The sequence below is a fragment of the Aethalodelphis obliquidens genome, unplaced genomic scaffold (assembly GCF_003676395.1).
Source record: "Aethalodelphis obliquidens isolate GAN/ISIS:26980383/991018 unplaced genomic scaffold, ASM367639v1 scaffold12, whole genome shotgun sequence".
In the NCBI taxonomy this organism is placed as follows: domain Eukaryota; kingdom Metazoa; phylum Chordata; class Mammalia; order Artiodactyla; family Delphinidae; genus Aethalodelphis; species Aethalodelphis obliquidens.
In genome coordinates, this window is record NW_020837956.1 from 35,118,648 (window position 1) to 35,134,628 (window position 15,981).

Consider the following 15,981-nt stretch of genomic DNA (forward strand, 5'->3'; position numbering starts at 1 on the left):
CTGGCGGGTGGGGGCGCTGGGCTTCTGCTGCACGATGCGGGTGCAGGCCAGCTGGGCCCAAAAGCGGCAGGCACGCTCCCTTCTCCACGGAGCCAAAGACGGGAGGAATTTTCTAGTGTTGGGGGTGAAAAGAGATATTTAAACGCTCCAATGAAACTTCAGGCAACTTCCATAACTTCTGTCATTTTGGGGAAAAAAGCTGACCCGTGAGTGCCCATTTTCTTCACTTGTGCTCCATCAACCAGAATCCTGGAGGAGAGAAGGGCGATGGGCACCCCAGACCCAGCCTCCAAGTGTGCTGATGCGTTAAGTACCGAATGATGTCGCACGATGTCCAAACGATAGTTTTAGGGCACTTCAAACAGAGAAGATTAGGACGATGGAATGGTAGTGCGAGCCCTGGCTAAATACCAAAGTCCCCATTTCCAAATCAGTGCCACGCTTATCCCATCAGACAATTTACTGAGGGGACCTCCATCCTGTTGGAAGAATCTGCAACCGCTCATTAGCCGTCAGTGTTGCTGGAAATGGGAAATAAGAACTTCTTCATTACTGTGTTTTGCAGAAGTCAGTGTTAATAATGATTTAAACGATGACCCACCATGCTCAAAAAATCAAAAGGATCAGGCTGACAAATGAAACATAAAACACGGATACGTCTATTATAAACCCAAACCCAGCACCATCTCGCCAGCCTTAATACACCATTTTCTGCCACATAACATTCAGGTTAATTTGAATTTCATTGGTGCTTTAGTTTTATCTGCTCTTAATTTTGAAGGCATTTTGTTTTTATTATTGTATAAGGGCTCTTGCTTTCTGTTTATGCGTACTTAAATACAACTATATAAAAATGATTTAGTTCAACACCGCAACATTTTGAAGATCCCTGTATTATTTGAATTGGAGAAAAGATGCTACGTAGCATTTGTCCACTTAACACACGCTCTCCAGTCCTAAGAGGTTCGCCTATTCGGGTACCGTAAACTTATTTCTGCGGAAGGTCCAGATGAAAACAATTTTACTGCGTAAGAAATTATTTCCATTATCATCCTTTGTGTGCTGCATGAAGACAAGAACACGAACTTTTGTCCAGAACTAGATCTCCCTCAATAAAACCGAGGTTAACGGCTTCACTCAGTCAACAGGCACTGTTTATTTTTAGAATATCCCCGAAATATGAATCAAAAAGACAAAAGAATAAAAGCGAAACTATCAGGCCACTCTGGAAGGAAAAATATAAAGTTCCCAAATGAATGTGTTCCTTGAAAATATAAACCATTTCTTCCTAGCTTGGCTCTGTCGTGCATCTCGGAAAAGGATGTTTTTACAATCAGAGCAGAAATATGACTGGCGCTCCTACACTTACATTTCTTTGTTGCAAAATGAATGTAACTTGTTCGGATTCCAGCAGCAGAGAAGTCGTGGTTACTTTCCAAAGTGAAACCTAAAACCACCATCTCCGGTTCACAAAAGGCAGAATGAGTCACCGGAAGAGGCTACTTGCTTGCAAAACTCATTAAAAGCAATGCAAGGCTGAATGGACTTCCTGCACCAGTGAAAGGATCGCTGGCATCAGGACAGCAGCTCAAGGCTCCAGCAATCTGGGGGAGGAAGGGAGCCGTCAGAAATCCGGGCCGAGCCCAGGTCTGCGGGTTCACACGCACTCCCATCTCCTCCCAGCCGGGACCAGCGGCCCGAGATGCCCAGGAAGGTGGTTCCGGCTGGCAGCTGAGCCTCAAAGGCTCGGGACACCTTGGACTCGGTCGAGGCGCTGTATTGGGTTTCCAGGGGCCCCCAACCTTCAGCAGCTTTCTGTGGCCCTGACCAGGCCAAAGTTAGATGTCAGCGGCTATAATACAGAAGCGGCTTCCTGGGAACAGGATCCGGCCTCAGGTGTGTCCTCTGGAACTTGAGCGTGCATCAGAATCCTGGGGAGGATTTATTAGCACAGACTGTGGGCCCCATGCCCAGGGTTTGATTCAGGAGGCCCAGGGAAGAGCCCAGGAACGTGCATTTCTAGCAAGCTCTGATGCTGCCGCTACAGGCCCTGAGACCATATACTTTTGAGAACCACGAATCTAAATGGGTCTTAGACCTGAATGACGAGCTGCCACAAACTGCTCCGTCCTCGAGGCTGGTTAATGACGTTTGACCTGGGGCCATGCCAACTGAAGGCACTTTGGTACCAGAATAGTCCCTCCTTTCTCTCCCCATAAGCTCACAACACACCTGGCTGGCCTCCAAGGCAAGCACTACAGGGAGGGGCCTTTGTCAAGCCAGGACAATGTGTTTAAAGGTTGAACTGCCAACCAAAACAGATTGCGCCCCCCGGTGGCCATCTGGGGGCCAATGACTTCCAGGGCCAGCTTCTGTCTGCTCAAATTCTAGTTTTCTGCAGACACCAAGACCTATCGCGGTGGTGGTGACACCCACCTCCACCTTCCACTGCAGCAGGAGTTGAAAAAGGGGTCAGAAACAGGAAGGAGACTCTAGTGGCATTTTTTTTTTGGTTGGGTTGGTTTTTTTTTTTTTAATTATTTTATTTATTTTATCTTTGGCTGCGTTGGGTCTTCGTTGCTGCGCGCGGGCTTTCCCTAGTTGCGGCGAGCGGGGCAGTGCCCGGGCTTCTCATTGCGGTGGCTTCTCTTGTTGCAGAGCACAGGCTCTAGGAGCACGGGCTTCAGCAGTTGTGGCACGTGGGCTCAGTAGCTGTGGCTCGCGGGCTCTAGAGCGCAGGCTCAGTAGTTGTGGTGCACGGGCTTAGTTGCTCCACGGCATGTGGGATCTTCCCGGACCAGGTCTCGAACCCACGTCCCCTGCACTGGCAGGCAGATTCTTAACCACTGCACCACCAGGGAAGCCCTCTAGTGGCGCTTTTAACCACCTTATCTTTGCCTAGCACAGAGACGGGATACCCCGCCACCCTTCACCACTGCAGACCCGTAGAAGCAGGGCACAGTGCTTTGTACAGACACTTTCAAGGGGAGGCAGATAAGTAGGAAATGATGGGTGATGTCACAAAGCTCCCTGGAACAGCTGGTTAGGACAACACTCCTGCTGGAACAAGGAAGTCAGATTCCAGAGTTTCATTTTTTTAAATGGGGCTTGTGTAACTTTCCTCCACTCCTGTTCTCCTGTCCCAGGTGTGTACCAGGGCTGCCTGTGTTACCTTTTATAGGAAAGGTCACTCTGAGGTCCAAAGCCGGCGGTCACTGACCCATCGGCAATGTTCCTTGAGGTCCCATGACGGCACTGGCAAACCTGGTGGGGTGTATCAGGGTTTGAAAACAAGGATAGGAAGTATTTTGAATATTCAGGTGATTACAGCTGAGACATTGGGGAAATGCAAGCTACCGAACTGGTTTCCCCGGCGCATGTGTGAGGGCTGCTTGCACAACCGAATGGAAACAGCAGAGCCTACTGGCTCCTCGGAGACAAAGTGGCGATGGGAGAGCAGGTGGGGATCGCCGGGCCCAAGATGCAGTTTATACTGATTTTTGCTTTCCAGATAAAAGCACCTACAACTTGAAATCAGGGTTGGAATAAATCTGTGATGTTCAGCTAAATGAGAGTTTGTTTTGTTTTTAAGATACAGAGGCGTGAAGAGATGAACTGTTTGGATCTGGGCTTCAGGAGGAGCTCAGCCCGGCACCCTGTACCAGAGTACCAGAGACATCTTTGAAGCATTTCAAAGAGGGACCAATATTCTTACACTTATTCCCGAAACACTCAGGCTGACGCACACAGGTAAATAACAGGATGCCTCAGGCATCCTGTCGTGTCGACGATGCACAACATCGATAGGAGTTACGACGGCGTTCAGGTGATCTGGGTAAACTCGCCAAGGGTTTTGACTGATTTGTTCAAAATGAGAGACAAATCGGGTATACCACAGAAAGTATCCAAAAAATGAGGACAGTGGACATGACGCAAGGGAACCTGTATCGTGTCTTTTATTTTACGTATATTATAGTGTTCTGGGATCTTAAAAAACTTGCTGGCTGGGAAAGACGGGCTGGCCATGTTTTAGGGATAGCAAAGGGCCCAGCTGAAGCACGCCTGGGATGTGCAAACTAGCTGATCCAGAGCCAGGCCTCCTGTCTGGCCTGTGCACCCCCCCAGGAGGCACTAGTCCTCTGCCTTAATCAGGCAACCAAGGGCCACCCCTATAGCTCAGAGGCCACTGAAATGATTTGCACTAGGCAGTCCTAAGCTGTTCACCTTGCCCTGCCTTTCCTGCAGAAATCCCAGCAAAGGCCGTGGCCTCAGCCCCGCCCCCCCCCATCACTTGTCTTTTGCCTCCTGACCACCCTGGTGCTTCCCCACGTGGCCCTGCTGGCGAGCTGCCTCCCATTCTGAGAAGCCGCTAGTATAATAAGCTTGGTTTTCCTGAGCCTCTCCTGTGTTTTCTCTTGTGGCTGCCACCTGACTGACATCCCATTCAAGAACAGGGAACGGAGCCCACCCGTGTAAGAGCCACGTGTTAAACACCGATTACAGGCCAGGTCCTGGGAGGCGCCTCAGGTACAGCGTTTAACGGAACCCTCCCTGCTCCAGAGTCACTCCCATCAAGGTGGGACAAGCCCAGGGGGGCAGCCCTCTCCTCTCCTCTCTGTCTTCACCCCTCCTTCCCCCCACCCCGCGGCGAGTGCACACAGAGGGTCGGTATTTCACCGAAGGCATCAGAAGAGACGGGCTCTTTTATTCCAAATATTGAATGAACAGTTCACAGCATTAAGGGTTTCGTTTTTTTTGTTTACTGAGTAGAAAATAACATGCTTGATATCACACAGTAGGAAATCAGCATCTTAATAACTTACCAAAAACTATTTAAAATTCACACGCCTGATTTTCAGGGAAGTCTGTCATTCGTCTCATTTGTTACAATACATCCTAGCTTTGCATCCAGCAAAATGCAATGAAGTATTACAGTGATTTTTATCATCGTACCAGCATACACAAATACAGATCAAGCATTGTAAATAAAATATATTTAAAGTGGCAATCCAAACCTAAAATGGAAAAGGGACTCCTCTTTGAAGGTGTCATCATTTTCTCCAATGTACCAGGGACATATACTTTTCTTCATCAGGTGTGATGAATGTTTGATGACTTGTCACGACGGAGGGATTCGTTTCCATCGGGCAACTCTGAAATGCGTGGCCCAAACACAGCATCCTAGCACGTGGCTTTGGGGTCACTGAGTTACGGTTGTGTGAACACAGATAAACAAGCTCGCACATGCGTGAGCACGGCCCGGGCACAAATCCCGCTTTCCGAAGCCACGAGGCAGGTGTGAATGTCACTGCCTCTCCAGGGGTCACACTCTGAACCTGACACAGACACGAGTGCGACTTTCTGGAAGGCGTGCTCTGTTTCAGAGGGCAGTGGCGTGGAAGCTTAGGGTGCATCAAAATTGGGGGTTCCAAAGTTGCATGCTCTTGCGAGAGGACTACAGCTGGTCGTCTTCTACTTAGTTCACAGCAGTTAAAGTTCACCGCAAAATACCCTCGTGACAGAAAGAATGAAGGTAGCCTCTGAAGGTCACTAATGGCTAGCCCAGGTTAAGGCAGGACTATTTTAAATCATTTTTAATGCCTCCAAAAGGGCATCTGCACATGTGGCGTGTGCTGCTCCGCGAATCTGCGACCAGCTACGCACGGGTGTTTGCGTTTCTCTGGGTGGCCACGCGAACCGCTCGGGAAAGGCGTCCGCTGCCAGCAGAGCCCACCGGCGACAGGGGAGGCAACGCCTCTGGGTTTTCTTTCACAGAAAGAGTAAAACTGCATTCAACTGTTTCACTGTGTGCCTCCAGGACTCTAACCATGCGATTTAAATAGGAGAGCATCTCAACCACCGGAGTAAAACGCTCTTTAACAAAATAAGAGCTCGAAAAGCGAAATCTTTTACCAAAATAATTCTTTCACTTTTCAAATTATTCTCTTCTCCACGGGCCAATTTAACAAACAAGTAAAAGAATCATCTTCTACCGGCTTGACGAATGTCACTCAAATGACTACTTATCCACTTGCCCTTAAATCTGAGTGGGAAAAGCTAAGGGAAATAAAAAGTATGACTCATAAATTCCAAAAGAAGGTCAGTGCTGTGAGAATTACAGAATAAGGCTCTTTGGATGGTCTAACACGTATATCTTTTTAATGTATTACTGACAGTTATAATAGAAAGAACATGGCTAAAATGCTTATAGCAGTAACCCAATCAGAGTAAGGTAATAAATAATACTATCTACAAAGAATATAATTTAACTTCTTCAAACTATTTTCTTAAAACCAACCAGTTTCTGTTGAGAGCTCCCAAAAGAAACTGACACCGTCACCGCTCGGCATAAGCTCTGCGCGAGCCCACGTTTTCAGCAGCGCGTTGCCAGACAGGTTGCTGGCAGAGTGTCGAACTGATTCGAAATACTGCCCTAATAATATTTCCTATAATCTGAACTTAAGGCATCGCAGAGGTACAGGAAGCTGGAAAAAGCACATTCTAAATAAAACATCTGCCACGGGTGCGTTAAGGCATAAATATTCCAGCCTTGTGCCACAAAGGTAGGGGAAAATATGCCAGTTACATAGGTTAGCTTTAACCAGAGGAATTAAAACCATCAGACCAGTCGGCAAACACCACACAGGGACATCCGCAAGGTCAAGGCCCAGAACGGTGGGGTTTGGAGTCCCTTCCGAGACCTCAGATTCAGGTCACGGGACCCTGCACAGCCCTCCACGTGGCACAAATGTGTCCCCCGCTCTCCCAGAAGTCGTGCACACCTGGTGCCCCTCCTTGGATCCCATCATCACAGGGACCCCGCTTCACAGCCCATCTTGCACACTAACCGCTCCCACCTGCAGCAGGCTGGGGAGGGCAGCGCTGCCACAGGCTCGAAGCCTCAACCGGGCATGGCCTCCCCACCAGGGACGCACCCGACGCCCCGTCTAGGACGTACACATCGCTTAGAAATGTCAACCCCGGCCAGGGGCACCGGGAGAGAAATGCTCCTCTGCTCTTAAGCAAATGACTGCAGGTTCCCAAACCTATCCTTTAATGGGGGCGCCTGATCTCCACAGGATGCCAGGAAGTGGCCCGGAACGTACTATGCTGATGCAGAATGAACGTCCTGGTTTTCAAAGGGTGGCGGTGGTTCTCTCCAAAAGGTGAAGTTACTGAATGTATCTGAACAGGGAAAGTCTGAAGAATGGCTCCTTTTCAGCAAGGGGAAAACGTGGTCGACCACCTCGCAGAGTCTCACATACCTGGGAGGAAGATGGACAACGTCACCGCCTGGGAGGGACACTCGGCCACGCGGGACACCAGCACGTGTCCCCCGAGCGGTGCCCGGGAGTCAGGAGGGATCCAGGACCCCCAAGAACGGACCATGTGCTTAACACGAGGGAGGCTGTTCTAGAATAATCCCTCACTAATTAACGGGAAATCAGAGAGTCTGCCAAGGAGGGGAGTTGGAGATGGCCTTGTGGGCAAGGCGGGTGTGACCTGACTTCACTCAAAGGAGCAGAAGCAAGACAGCATGACAGACGTACAGCCGCCCGCCTTGGGGGCAGTGGAGACAAGAATCACAGAGAAGTCACATCCTCGGAGCGTCACCCAGAGGCTGCCTCACTGTGCAACGAAAGGGCACTGGGCCCCGGGGTTAGGAGACTCCAATCTGACCTTCAGCTCTGCCATTTATGGGCTGTGCCACCTCTGACAAGTGGCTTCATCTCTCTAAGCCACGATTCCCTCAGCCGTAAAGGGAGAAAATGAAAACTGTGCACAGTGCTCACGTGAGAATTAAACCAGATAACGTATGCCACGGGAAAATAATGTGAGCCGATGTTCCATAAATTTATTCAACAATAAACCATGAACACTACAAAATAATTCGCCCTGGCTAACTGTCAGCCTCAGGAAAAAAGCCATAGTTGGCATGAGGGTCAAGAGACCTGGGTCAAGACTCCCGCCTTACTGCTGTGGAACCCTGGGCAGGTGTCTTGCCCTCTCTGGGCCTCAGGTCCTTATGAATATGGACTTGGACCTGATCAGTGTTTCTCAACGCTCCCTGCAAGACTCTCTCACTCTCTTTTCTGTGTATTCCCAAGAAGATGTTGCGTATTAGTTTCTGTGGCCTAGAACTACCAAAAGAAAGCTGCTCTACTGAATATGCATTCTCAGACCTCCAGGCACCTCCAACCAGAAACTGTGACAAGCCCAGGCCTCCCTGCATATCCTCGGAGTCCTCCCTGACAGCCGCCGGTCCCTCTCCAGCTCTAATTTGCTAAGAACCAAAAAGGCTTTTGAAATCCAAACTCAAGGAATTAGCATGTTCTGAGGCATAAAATAACTTTTAAATAAGGATGAGTGTGTGTGTGTATTTAATAAAGGACCTCCAAAGACTTATGAGAAACACTGTGCTTGCACAAAATGGGGAAAATCTCTCTTAATAAGCAAGAATCGTCTTTCCTAGGGATTAAAACAAAATTTTAAAATACCCTCTGGCTTGGAGACCTGTCTGTTGGAGTTTTGTGGCTCTGGAAGGTGGCCCCTCCCTGCAGGGGGCAGTTCACGGCTCATCATCAGCTCCGTCTGTGCCTCTCGGACCAACCCTCCACGCACGGGGCTCCTTCAGAGCAGGCAGAGCTCACACACTGCTGGCCATCAATGCCAAGAAGGAAAGCACTGAAGCCCCCCATCGGCATGGGCCCCTGACTTCTCCGAGACAATGTCCCAGCTTCCAAGGGGCAAGCACCCACTTGGCTCTGAAATGGTGGTACCGAGTTTGGTACCACCAGAGAAAAGTGTGTGCTTAAACTGGGGAAGGAGAGTCTCTCTCCCACAGGGAGAATCACATCTCCCAGTCTAGGTGCAAGAAGACACCTTTCCTTGGCGATAAATAAAGTTTCCTCCCCCAAGGCGTGGGCAAAGCGTGCATTTTTACCCCAGCGTCTCAGCGAACGGGATAACCTCAGAGGCCTCCTGGGCAGACCTTCGGAGATGCTGGCATCCCCCTTTCAACACCTCTTAGGACAAGACATGCCACTGGGCTGCTGCCTGGGCAGAAACCTTTGCCACTTCAGGGCAGTGTGCCTTCAGCTGACAGTTCTTTCAACCCTAAATGGAAATCCGCTCTCCCCTCGAGATCGAGGAGAGACTTTCACGTGGGGAACGACGGAGAAGAGGGAGCTGAGACGTTATCAGGGCAGCCGCTCAGAACTCAGGAGAGGGAGAAACCGTAAGGAAAGGGGTGTGGAAGAAAGAGTCCCTGCTGTCGTTCTGCCCATCAGGCAGCACCTGCACGGCCTCCCCTTGTGAAGGATGGAGGCGGGTCCTGGCTCCCCCACTCCCCTCTCGCCCCACATACCCTGGGAACTGCTTACTTAGGCCCTGGCCTGGCTATGGGGGAGGGAGGCAGACCCCAGGGCGCCCTCTAGCCTGGAACTATCCTCTTTACCCTGGATTAGGCTCCCAACGGGTAAAAGGATCATCTTGAAAGTGAAAATCTGCCCTAGGGGAACGTAGATCTCTATCAAACAAAAAAACCAATCCCTGGGAAGCCGCTAGACCCGAACTCCCCCGGTCCAACTCCTCCACATAAGGAGGGCCCCAGCAGGCTCCCTGGGGTCGCTCAGGCCAGAAGCTGTTTTCCAGGTCTGCAGGGATCAGGCCAACAGGGGTACGGCCTCTGAAACGGACAAGGCAGGATGACACCTGTCTGCCCGACATCACCCAGTGGGCAAAGCTGAGGAAACGCTCTCCACTCTAAGAAGTCAGGAACCCAAAGAGAGACATATCCCAGTCAAGGGAGATTCCCGGCCAGCCAGGAGGCGTCACTGCAAACAGTAACCCAGTTCAGCCCACGGCCTTGGGGAGAATGCGCTTCGGCCACAACTACGAGAATTCTTACCGTCACATAGCCATGTTTCTGGTGAGAATGTTATTACAGGTCAGTAATGTGAAGGGCTACATAGGTTCTTCATCTGTAAATATATCTTCTCATGATATTTTAATCTGGCTATATTTCTAATTCGCATTCTAGGCTTTCAAAACGAATTCGGCAAATGTAAGCCAGTGGTTTTCAAATTCATGCCATTCCACTCTGCAGCAGCATCTAACCACTCGTTTAAATTTTCGACCTGGTGGGGATCTGATTTAATAATGCAGGCTGTCCAAAAGTTAGGTTCTGGACAAAATCCGACACGTTAACGTATGTTTCCCTTGTAGGAATTAAAGATTAAAATATAGGCACCGAAGGATTAAAAAGGTATAATACTGTTGACTGTGAAACACCACTCCAAGGTCAAGATGACGACAACAGGCAATGACACAGCGATGACAGCGAGGGGCCACAATACTCACGAGGAGACGTTGGTCTTCGCGTGTTCCTGCACCAGCTCTCCTTTGGGATTGACGGTGAATATCCTGTTCAGAGACACGCCCACTTGCTTGTACGAGTACACATCCTATATTTGGTAAAGTGTTAATGAGAAGAAAAGAGTTCATCGTAAACACAAATATTTCAGATTTGATACAAACACAGCAGACCACAGAGTTACTGCGGGTTCGGTTCCAGACACCACAACAAAGCCAAGCACACGAACATTTTGGTGTGCCGGTGTATATAAGAGTCATGTTTACACTACACTGCACTCTACTAAGCGTGCGACAGCTTTATGTCTAGAAAAAGTGCATACAAAAGACACTTCAGGGCTTCCCTGGTGGCGCAGTGGTTGAGAGTCTGCCTGCCGATGCAGGGGACGCGGGTTCGTGCCCCGGTCTGGGAGGATCCCACGTGCCGTGGAGCGGCTGGGCCCGTGAGCCATGGCCGCTGAGCCTGCGCATCCGGAGCCTGTGCTCCGCAACGGGAGAGGCCACGACGGTGAGAGGCCCGTGTACCACAAAAAAAAAAAAAAAAAAGTTTAAAGAAACACTTTATTGCTGAAAATGCTAACCCTTATCTGAGTCTTCAGCAAGTCCTAGCAGTCACATCAAAGGTCACTGACCCCAGATCACCGTAATGTATAAAATCATGAAAAAGCTTGAAATATCGCAAGAATTACCAAAACGTGACACAGAGACAGGAAGTGAGCAAATGCTGTTGGAAGAATGGTGCTGACAGACTTGCTCAATGCCACAAACTTTCAATTTGTAAAAAAAAAAAAAAAAAAAGCAATATTTGCAGAGTGTAGCAAATCGAAGCGCAATGAAACGAGGTCTGCCTGTGTTATAAAACTTTCATTAAACTCGAATATTACCTCCAAGTAGTGTAGAGAAAGAATGTCTCTGGATGTGAAACTAGTAAGTAAGTTGTCCTCTCTGGGCCTCAGTTCACCCCTCTATTCAAGAACTGAGTTAAAAAGTAAACCACCTACGACATCCCCTGCAGTTCTAACATTCCTTAAGGTTACTCCGTGACCCATTTTCTTGGGCATGAGTTTCAAAAGCAGGAGAATTTTCTGACTGGGAAGTAAGTACCCAACTACCTTCTCCAGAATGCTGACCCTTCTAGCAAATTTGGGAAGTATGCACAAAATCTCAAAGTACTACTTTTACTATAGGAAGTAACACTCTTAAAACTTGAGACACTGAATTCACCTTTGTGCTCTGTGGTCCCATTCCGGTAGAAAGGATCTAATCCTATATAATGTTCTTGTTTTACTAATTTAGCAAGCAATTTGGAATTTAAAGTTTCTAGTTTCAAACTGAAACCCACAAGCCCACCTTCAAAGAAAACTAGAGGCCACGAAATAATGACGATCTCCTTGCCTTTAGATGTAGACAAGCGGCTCCTTAGCAGTTATTTCTAGTAGTAGGAGAATCTGGCTTCACATGGGAGTCTAGGCCGGCCTTTCAGATGACGGCTATCTGAACAGACAGTAATTTCAAGAACTCGTATACACCCGACTACTACTTACAGCTGGTCGGTTTCCAAAAGCAGCATAAAAGGGTTCTGTATTTGGAGAAAACAAGTTTTTGATGTCTGTCAAACACTGGACTTTAAACTTCTCTGGCTTCTTTTCGATCACTTCTCTGTTAAAACAAATAAATAACGGGTCAGCACGAGAGCGTCAGCTTCATTAGCAACAAACTACTTTTAACCGTCAAAGGTGCTGGGATACTAAGAGCGTTTTCTTTTGTATCTTCAGAAGTTAAATATGCGCAAGTCGGTTAAGCCATCCCAGAGAAGCGCTGGACAGAAAGTGAATCCGTACTTTCAAGTCTTCCCACAAGGAAAACATCCCAGACAAGGGATTTCGACAGAGACTTCCACCAGTCATCCAAGGAACAAAGAATTCCAGGGCACAGAGGAAGAGAAAACCTCTCCTGACTCACTTCACGAGGCCAGCATGACCTCAAAAACTAAACCAAAAGAGGTAGTAAAGTATGGGGAAAGTGTGGGCCAATCTCACTCGGGAACGCCAGTGCAAAAATTCTAAATGAGTTAAAAACTTTATTGCAATATATTAGCGAAGACCTAAATAAATGAAGAAATATACCATACAATTGAATTGGAATATTCAATATTATAATGAGATATTAATTCTCCATTGGTCTACAGATTCACTGTCATTTCAATTAAACTCTCAGCAGGTTGTTGTCTGCATGTTTTTATGGAATGTGACTCAAATCGCTATAGAGACGAATGAAGGCCAGAAACGGAGGCACACATTTCCGGGCCTTCAATTTATGACCACGACGACAAGTCAAAGCAGAGGAGAAGGGCACTCATTTCAGCAAATGGTGCTGAGACAACTGAATATCCATACAGGTGTAAAGAAAAAGAAAATGGACCCCTAGTGCACTCCATATACAAAAATCAATTCCTGGTGAATTACAGACCTCAATGTGAAAGGCGACACCTTTAGGTAAAATACAGGAGACTTTCCTCAGGCCCACAGTCAGGGGTGGCTTCCTCAACACACAGAAAGAACAAAACTACAGGGGAAATGATCTGTTCGACTAAAGGCAACTCAGATTTATGTCCATCAAAAGCCATAAACTGGAGAAAGATATTTGTAGCGCTCGTACCAAAGGCTACGTGTGCACAATCTCTAACACTGTTACAAATCAAAAGGAAAATAAGGGACAGACGTGAACAGGCACATCACAGAAGATGAAGCCCACATGGCCAATAAACGCGTGGAAAGAGACATTTCTTACCCACCAGAGTAGCAAAAATGTAAACGGCTGACAACATGTAGGTAAGAAAGTAAAGCCGATGGAAGGAACACTTCGCACTGTTGGCTTCTGGTGTACGAACTGGTTCAACTACTCTGGACGACAGTTTGCAATGGCCAAAGAAGACCACACATGTGCATGCGCTGTGGCCCAGCAATCCTGCTCTTGGGGGTGTACCCTGGAGCACACTGCACAGGTGCCCCCAGAGGACACACACAGGCAGCACTGCGCCCGAGAGCAGAAAACTACAAGTGGCTCAAGCACCCACCAACAGCAGAAAAGATAAGCGGGCTGTGGTGGAGTCTAACGATGGGACCTACACAGAAGCAAAGACGAGCCAGTTACAGCGACTCAACAATCCTGGGAACGTCACGTTGAGCAGTAGAAGTGAGCTCCGGAAGAACATATGATTCATTTCCATAAAGTTCACAAATGTGCACAATTCAGCATACTGGTTAGGATCACACATACACGTGCTAACTATTTAGAGGAGCAGGGAATGACTAACGCACAACCAGGGATAGCAGCCACTATTACGGCTCAGAGGGTGGAGTGAGAGCACATCCTCTCGCTTTATCTCGGTCGTGGGCAGGCTGCTGTTCACTGTCTGATTACTGGATGATCTCAAGGGTCCATTTCAGCTTGCGTATATTACAGAGATACTGCATATCTATCTATCTATCTATCTATCATCGACAGATGCCTTGCATGTATTTTTTGAACTATTCTTCGGCGCCTCAACAAAACGTAATTTAGATGATGCTGACGCTGATGAGCCCCAAACGGAGTGTCAGGAGGCCCAGGGGCTGGTCCTGGCTCTGCATGGACTTCTATGGACTCCAGAACCCTCCTTAGCACTGAAAGGGCCTTACAGTCTACATCTCAGGACTCTTATACAGAGACACATGAGTGAATGTATGATTGTAAGTCTCAAACTTCAATCCACTGCTTTGAGAGCAGCTCAGAACACTGCCCTGGGCCCCCAGCTCCAGGGAGGCCGCTGCTTTCCTGCCCCCCACTAGGAGGCCAGACTTAGTTTGGCTTGGCTGTCCTGAATGTGGGCATGAAGGGAAGGGGAGAGGGTCATCAGAAATGGGCTGGTGTTCAACACCCATTTATGATAAAAACTCTCCAGAAAGTAGGCATAGAGGGAACTTACCTCAACATAATAAAGGCCATATATGACAAACCCACAGCCAACAGCGTTCTCAATGGTGAAAAACTGAAACCATTTCCTCTAAAATCAGGAACAAGACAAGGATGCCCACTCTCACCACGGTTATTCAACAAAGTTTTGAAAGTTTTAGCTACAGCAATCAGAGAATAAAAAGAAATAAAAGGAATTCAAATCGGAAAAGAAGAAGTAAAGCTGTCACTGTTTGCAGATGACATGATACTATACATAGAGAATTCTAAAGATGCTACCAGGAAACTACGAGAGCTAATCAATGAATTTGGTAAAGTTTCAGGATACAAAATTAACGCACAGAAATCTCTTGCATTCCTAGACACTAATGATGAAAAATCTGAAAGGGAAATTAAGGAAACACTCCCATTTACCACTGAAACAAAAAGAATAAAATACCTAGGAATAAACCTACCCAAGGAGACAGAAGACCTGTATGCAGGAAACTAGAAGACAGTGATGAAAGAAATGAAAGATGATACAAACAGATGGAGAGATAAACCATGTTCTTGGATTGGAAGAATCAACCTTGACAAAATGACTATACTACCCAAAGCAATCTACAGATGCAATGCAATCCCTATCAAACCACCAATGGCATTTTTACAGAACTGGAACAAAAAATTTCACAATGTGTATGGAAACACAAAAGACCCCAAAGAGCCAAAGCAATCTTGAGAAAGAAAAACGGAGCTGGAGGAATTAGGCTCCCGGAATTCAGACTATACTACAAAGCTACAGTAATCAAGACAGCATGGTACTGGCACAAAAAACAGAAATATAGATCAATGGAACAGGATGGAAAGCCCAGAGATAGACCCACACACATACGGCCACCTTATCTTTGATAAAAGAGGCAAGAATATACAATGGAGAAAAGACAGCCTCTTCAATAAGTGGTTCTGGGAAAACTGGACAGCTACATGTAAAAGAATGAAATGAGAACACTCCCTAACACCATACACAAAAATAAGCTCAAAATGGATTAAAGACCTAAATGTAAGGCCAGACACTATCAAACTTTTAGAGGAAAACATAGGCAGAAAGAACACTCTATGACATAAATCACAGCAAGATCCTTTTTGACCCACCTCCTAGAGGAGAAATGGAAATAAAAACAAACAAATGGGACCTAATGAAATTTAAAAGCTTTTGCACAGCAAAGGAAACCACAAACAAGACAAAAAGACAACCCTCAGAATGGGAGAATATATTTGCAGACAAAGCAACTGACAAAGGATTAATCTCCAAAATATACAAGCGGCTCATGCAGCTCAATATCATAAAAACAAACAACCCAATCCAGAAATGGGCAGAAGACCTAAACAAACATTTCTCCAAAGAAGATATACAGATTGCCAACAAACACATGAAAGGATGCTCAACATCACTAATCATTAGAGAAATGCAAATCAAAACTACAATGAGGTATCACCTCACACCGGTCAGGATGGTCATCATCAAAAAATCTACAAACAATAAATGCTGGAGAGGGTGTGGAGAAAAGGGAACCCTCCTGCACTGCTGGTGGGAAGGCAAATTGATACAGCCACTATGGAGAACAGTATGGAGGTTCCTTAAAGAACTAAAAATAGAACTACCATACAACCCAG

The 15,981-nt window shown here is 47.3% G+C and overlaps 1 protein-coding gene and 1 long non-coding RNA gene across 4 annotated transcripts in view; one reads left to right on the forward strand and one right to left on the reverse strand.

Annotated features, from left to right (window-relative positions):
* The first annotated feature begins 423 nt into the window (after positions 1–423).
* LOC113624049 (uncharacterized) lies at positions 424–4,769 on the forward strand. The gene is made up of 2 exons (XR_003434183.1): positions 424–1,896; positions 3,593–4,769. It is a non-coding gene; the product is annotated as an uncharacterized LOC113624049 (long non-coding RNA).
* LPIN1 (lipin 1) overlaps positions 4,686–15,981 on the reverse strand; it is a 68,554-nt gene continuing 57,258 nt past the window's right edge. For all 3 annotated transcript variants that reach the window (XM_027113797.1, XM_027113796.1, XM_027113795.1), the window contains 3 exons: positions 11,919–12,033; positions 10,363–10,466; positions 4,686–7,265 (listed from right to left, as the gene is read on the reverse strand). In XM_027113797.1, coding sequence (XP_026969598.1) covers positions 7,106–7,265; positions 10,363–10,466; positions 11,919–12,033 — 379 coding nt within the window. In that variant the 3' untranslated portion in view covers positions 4,686–7,105. The remainder of the gene's footprint in view (positions 7,266–10,362; positions 10,467–11,918; positions 12,034–15,981) is intronic.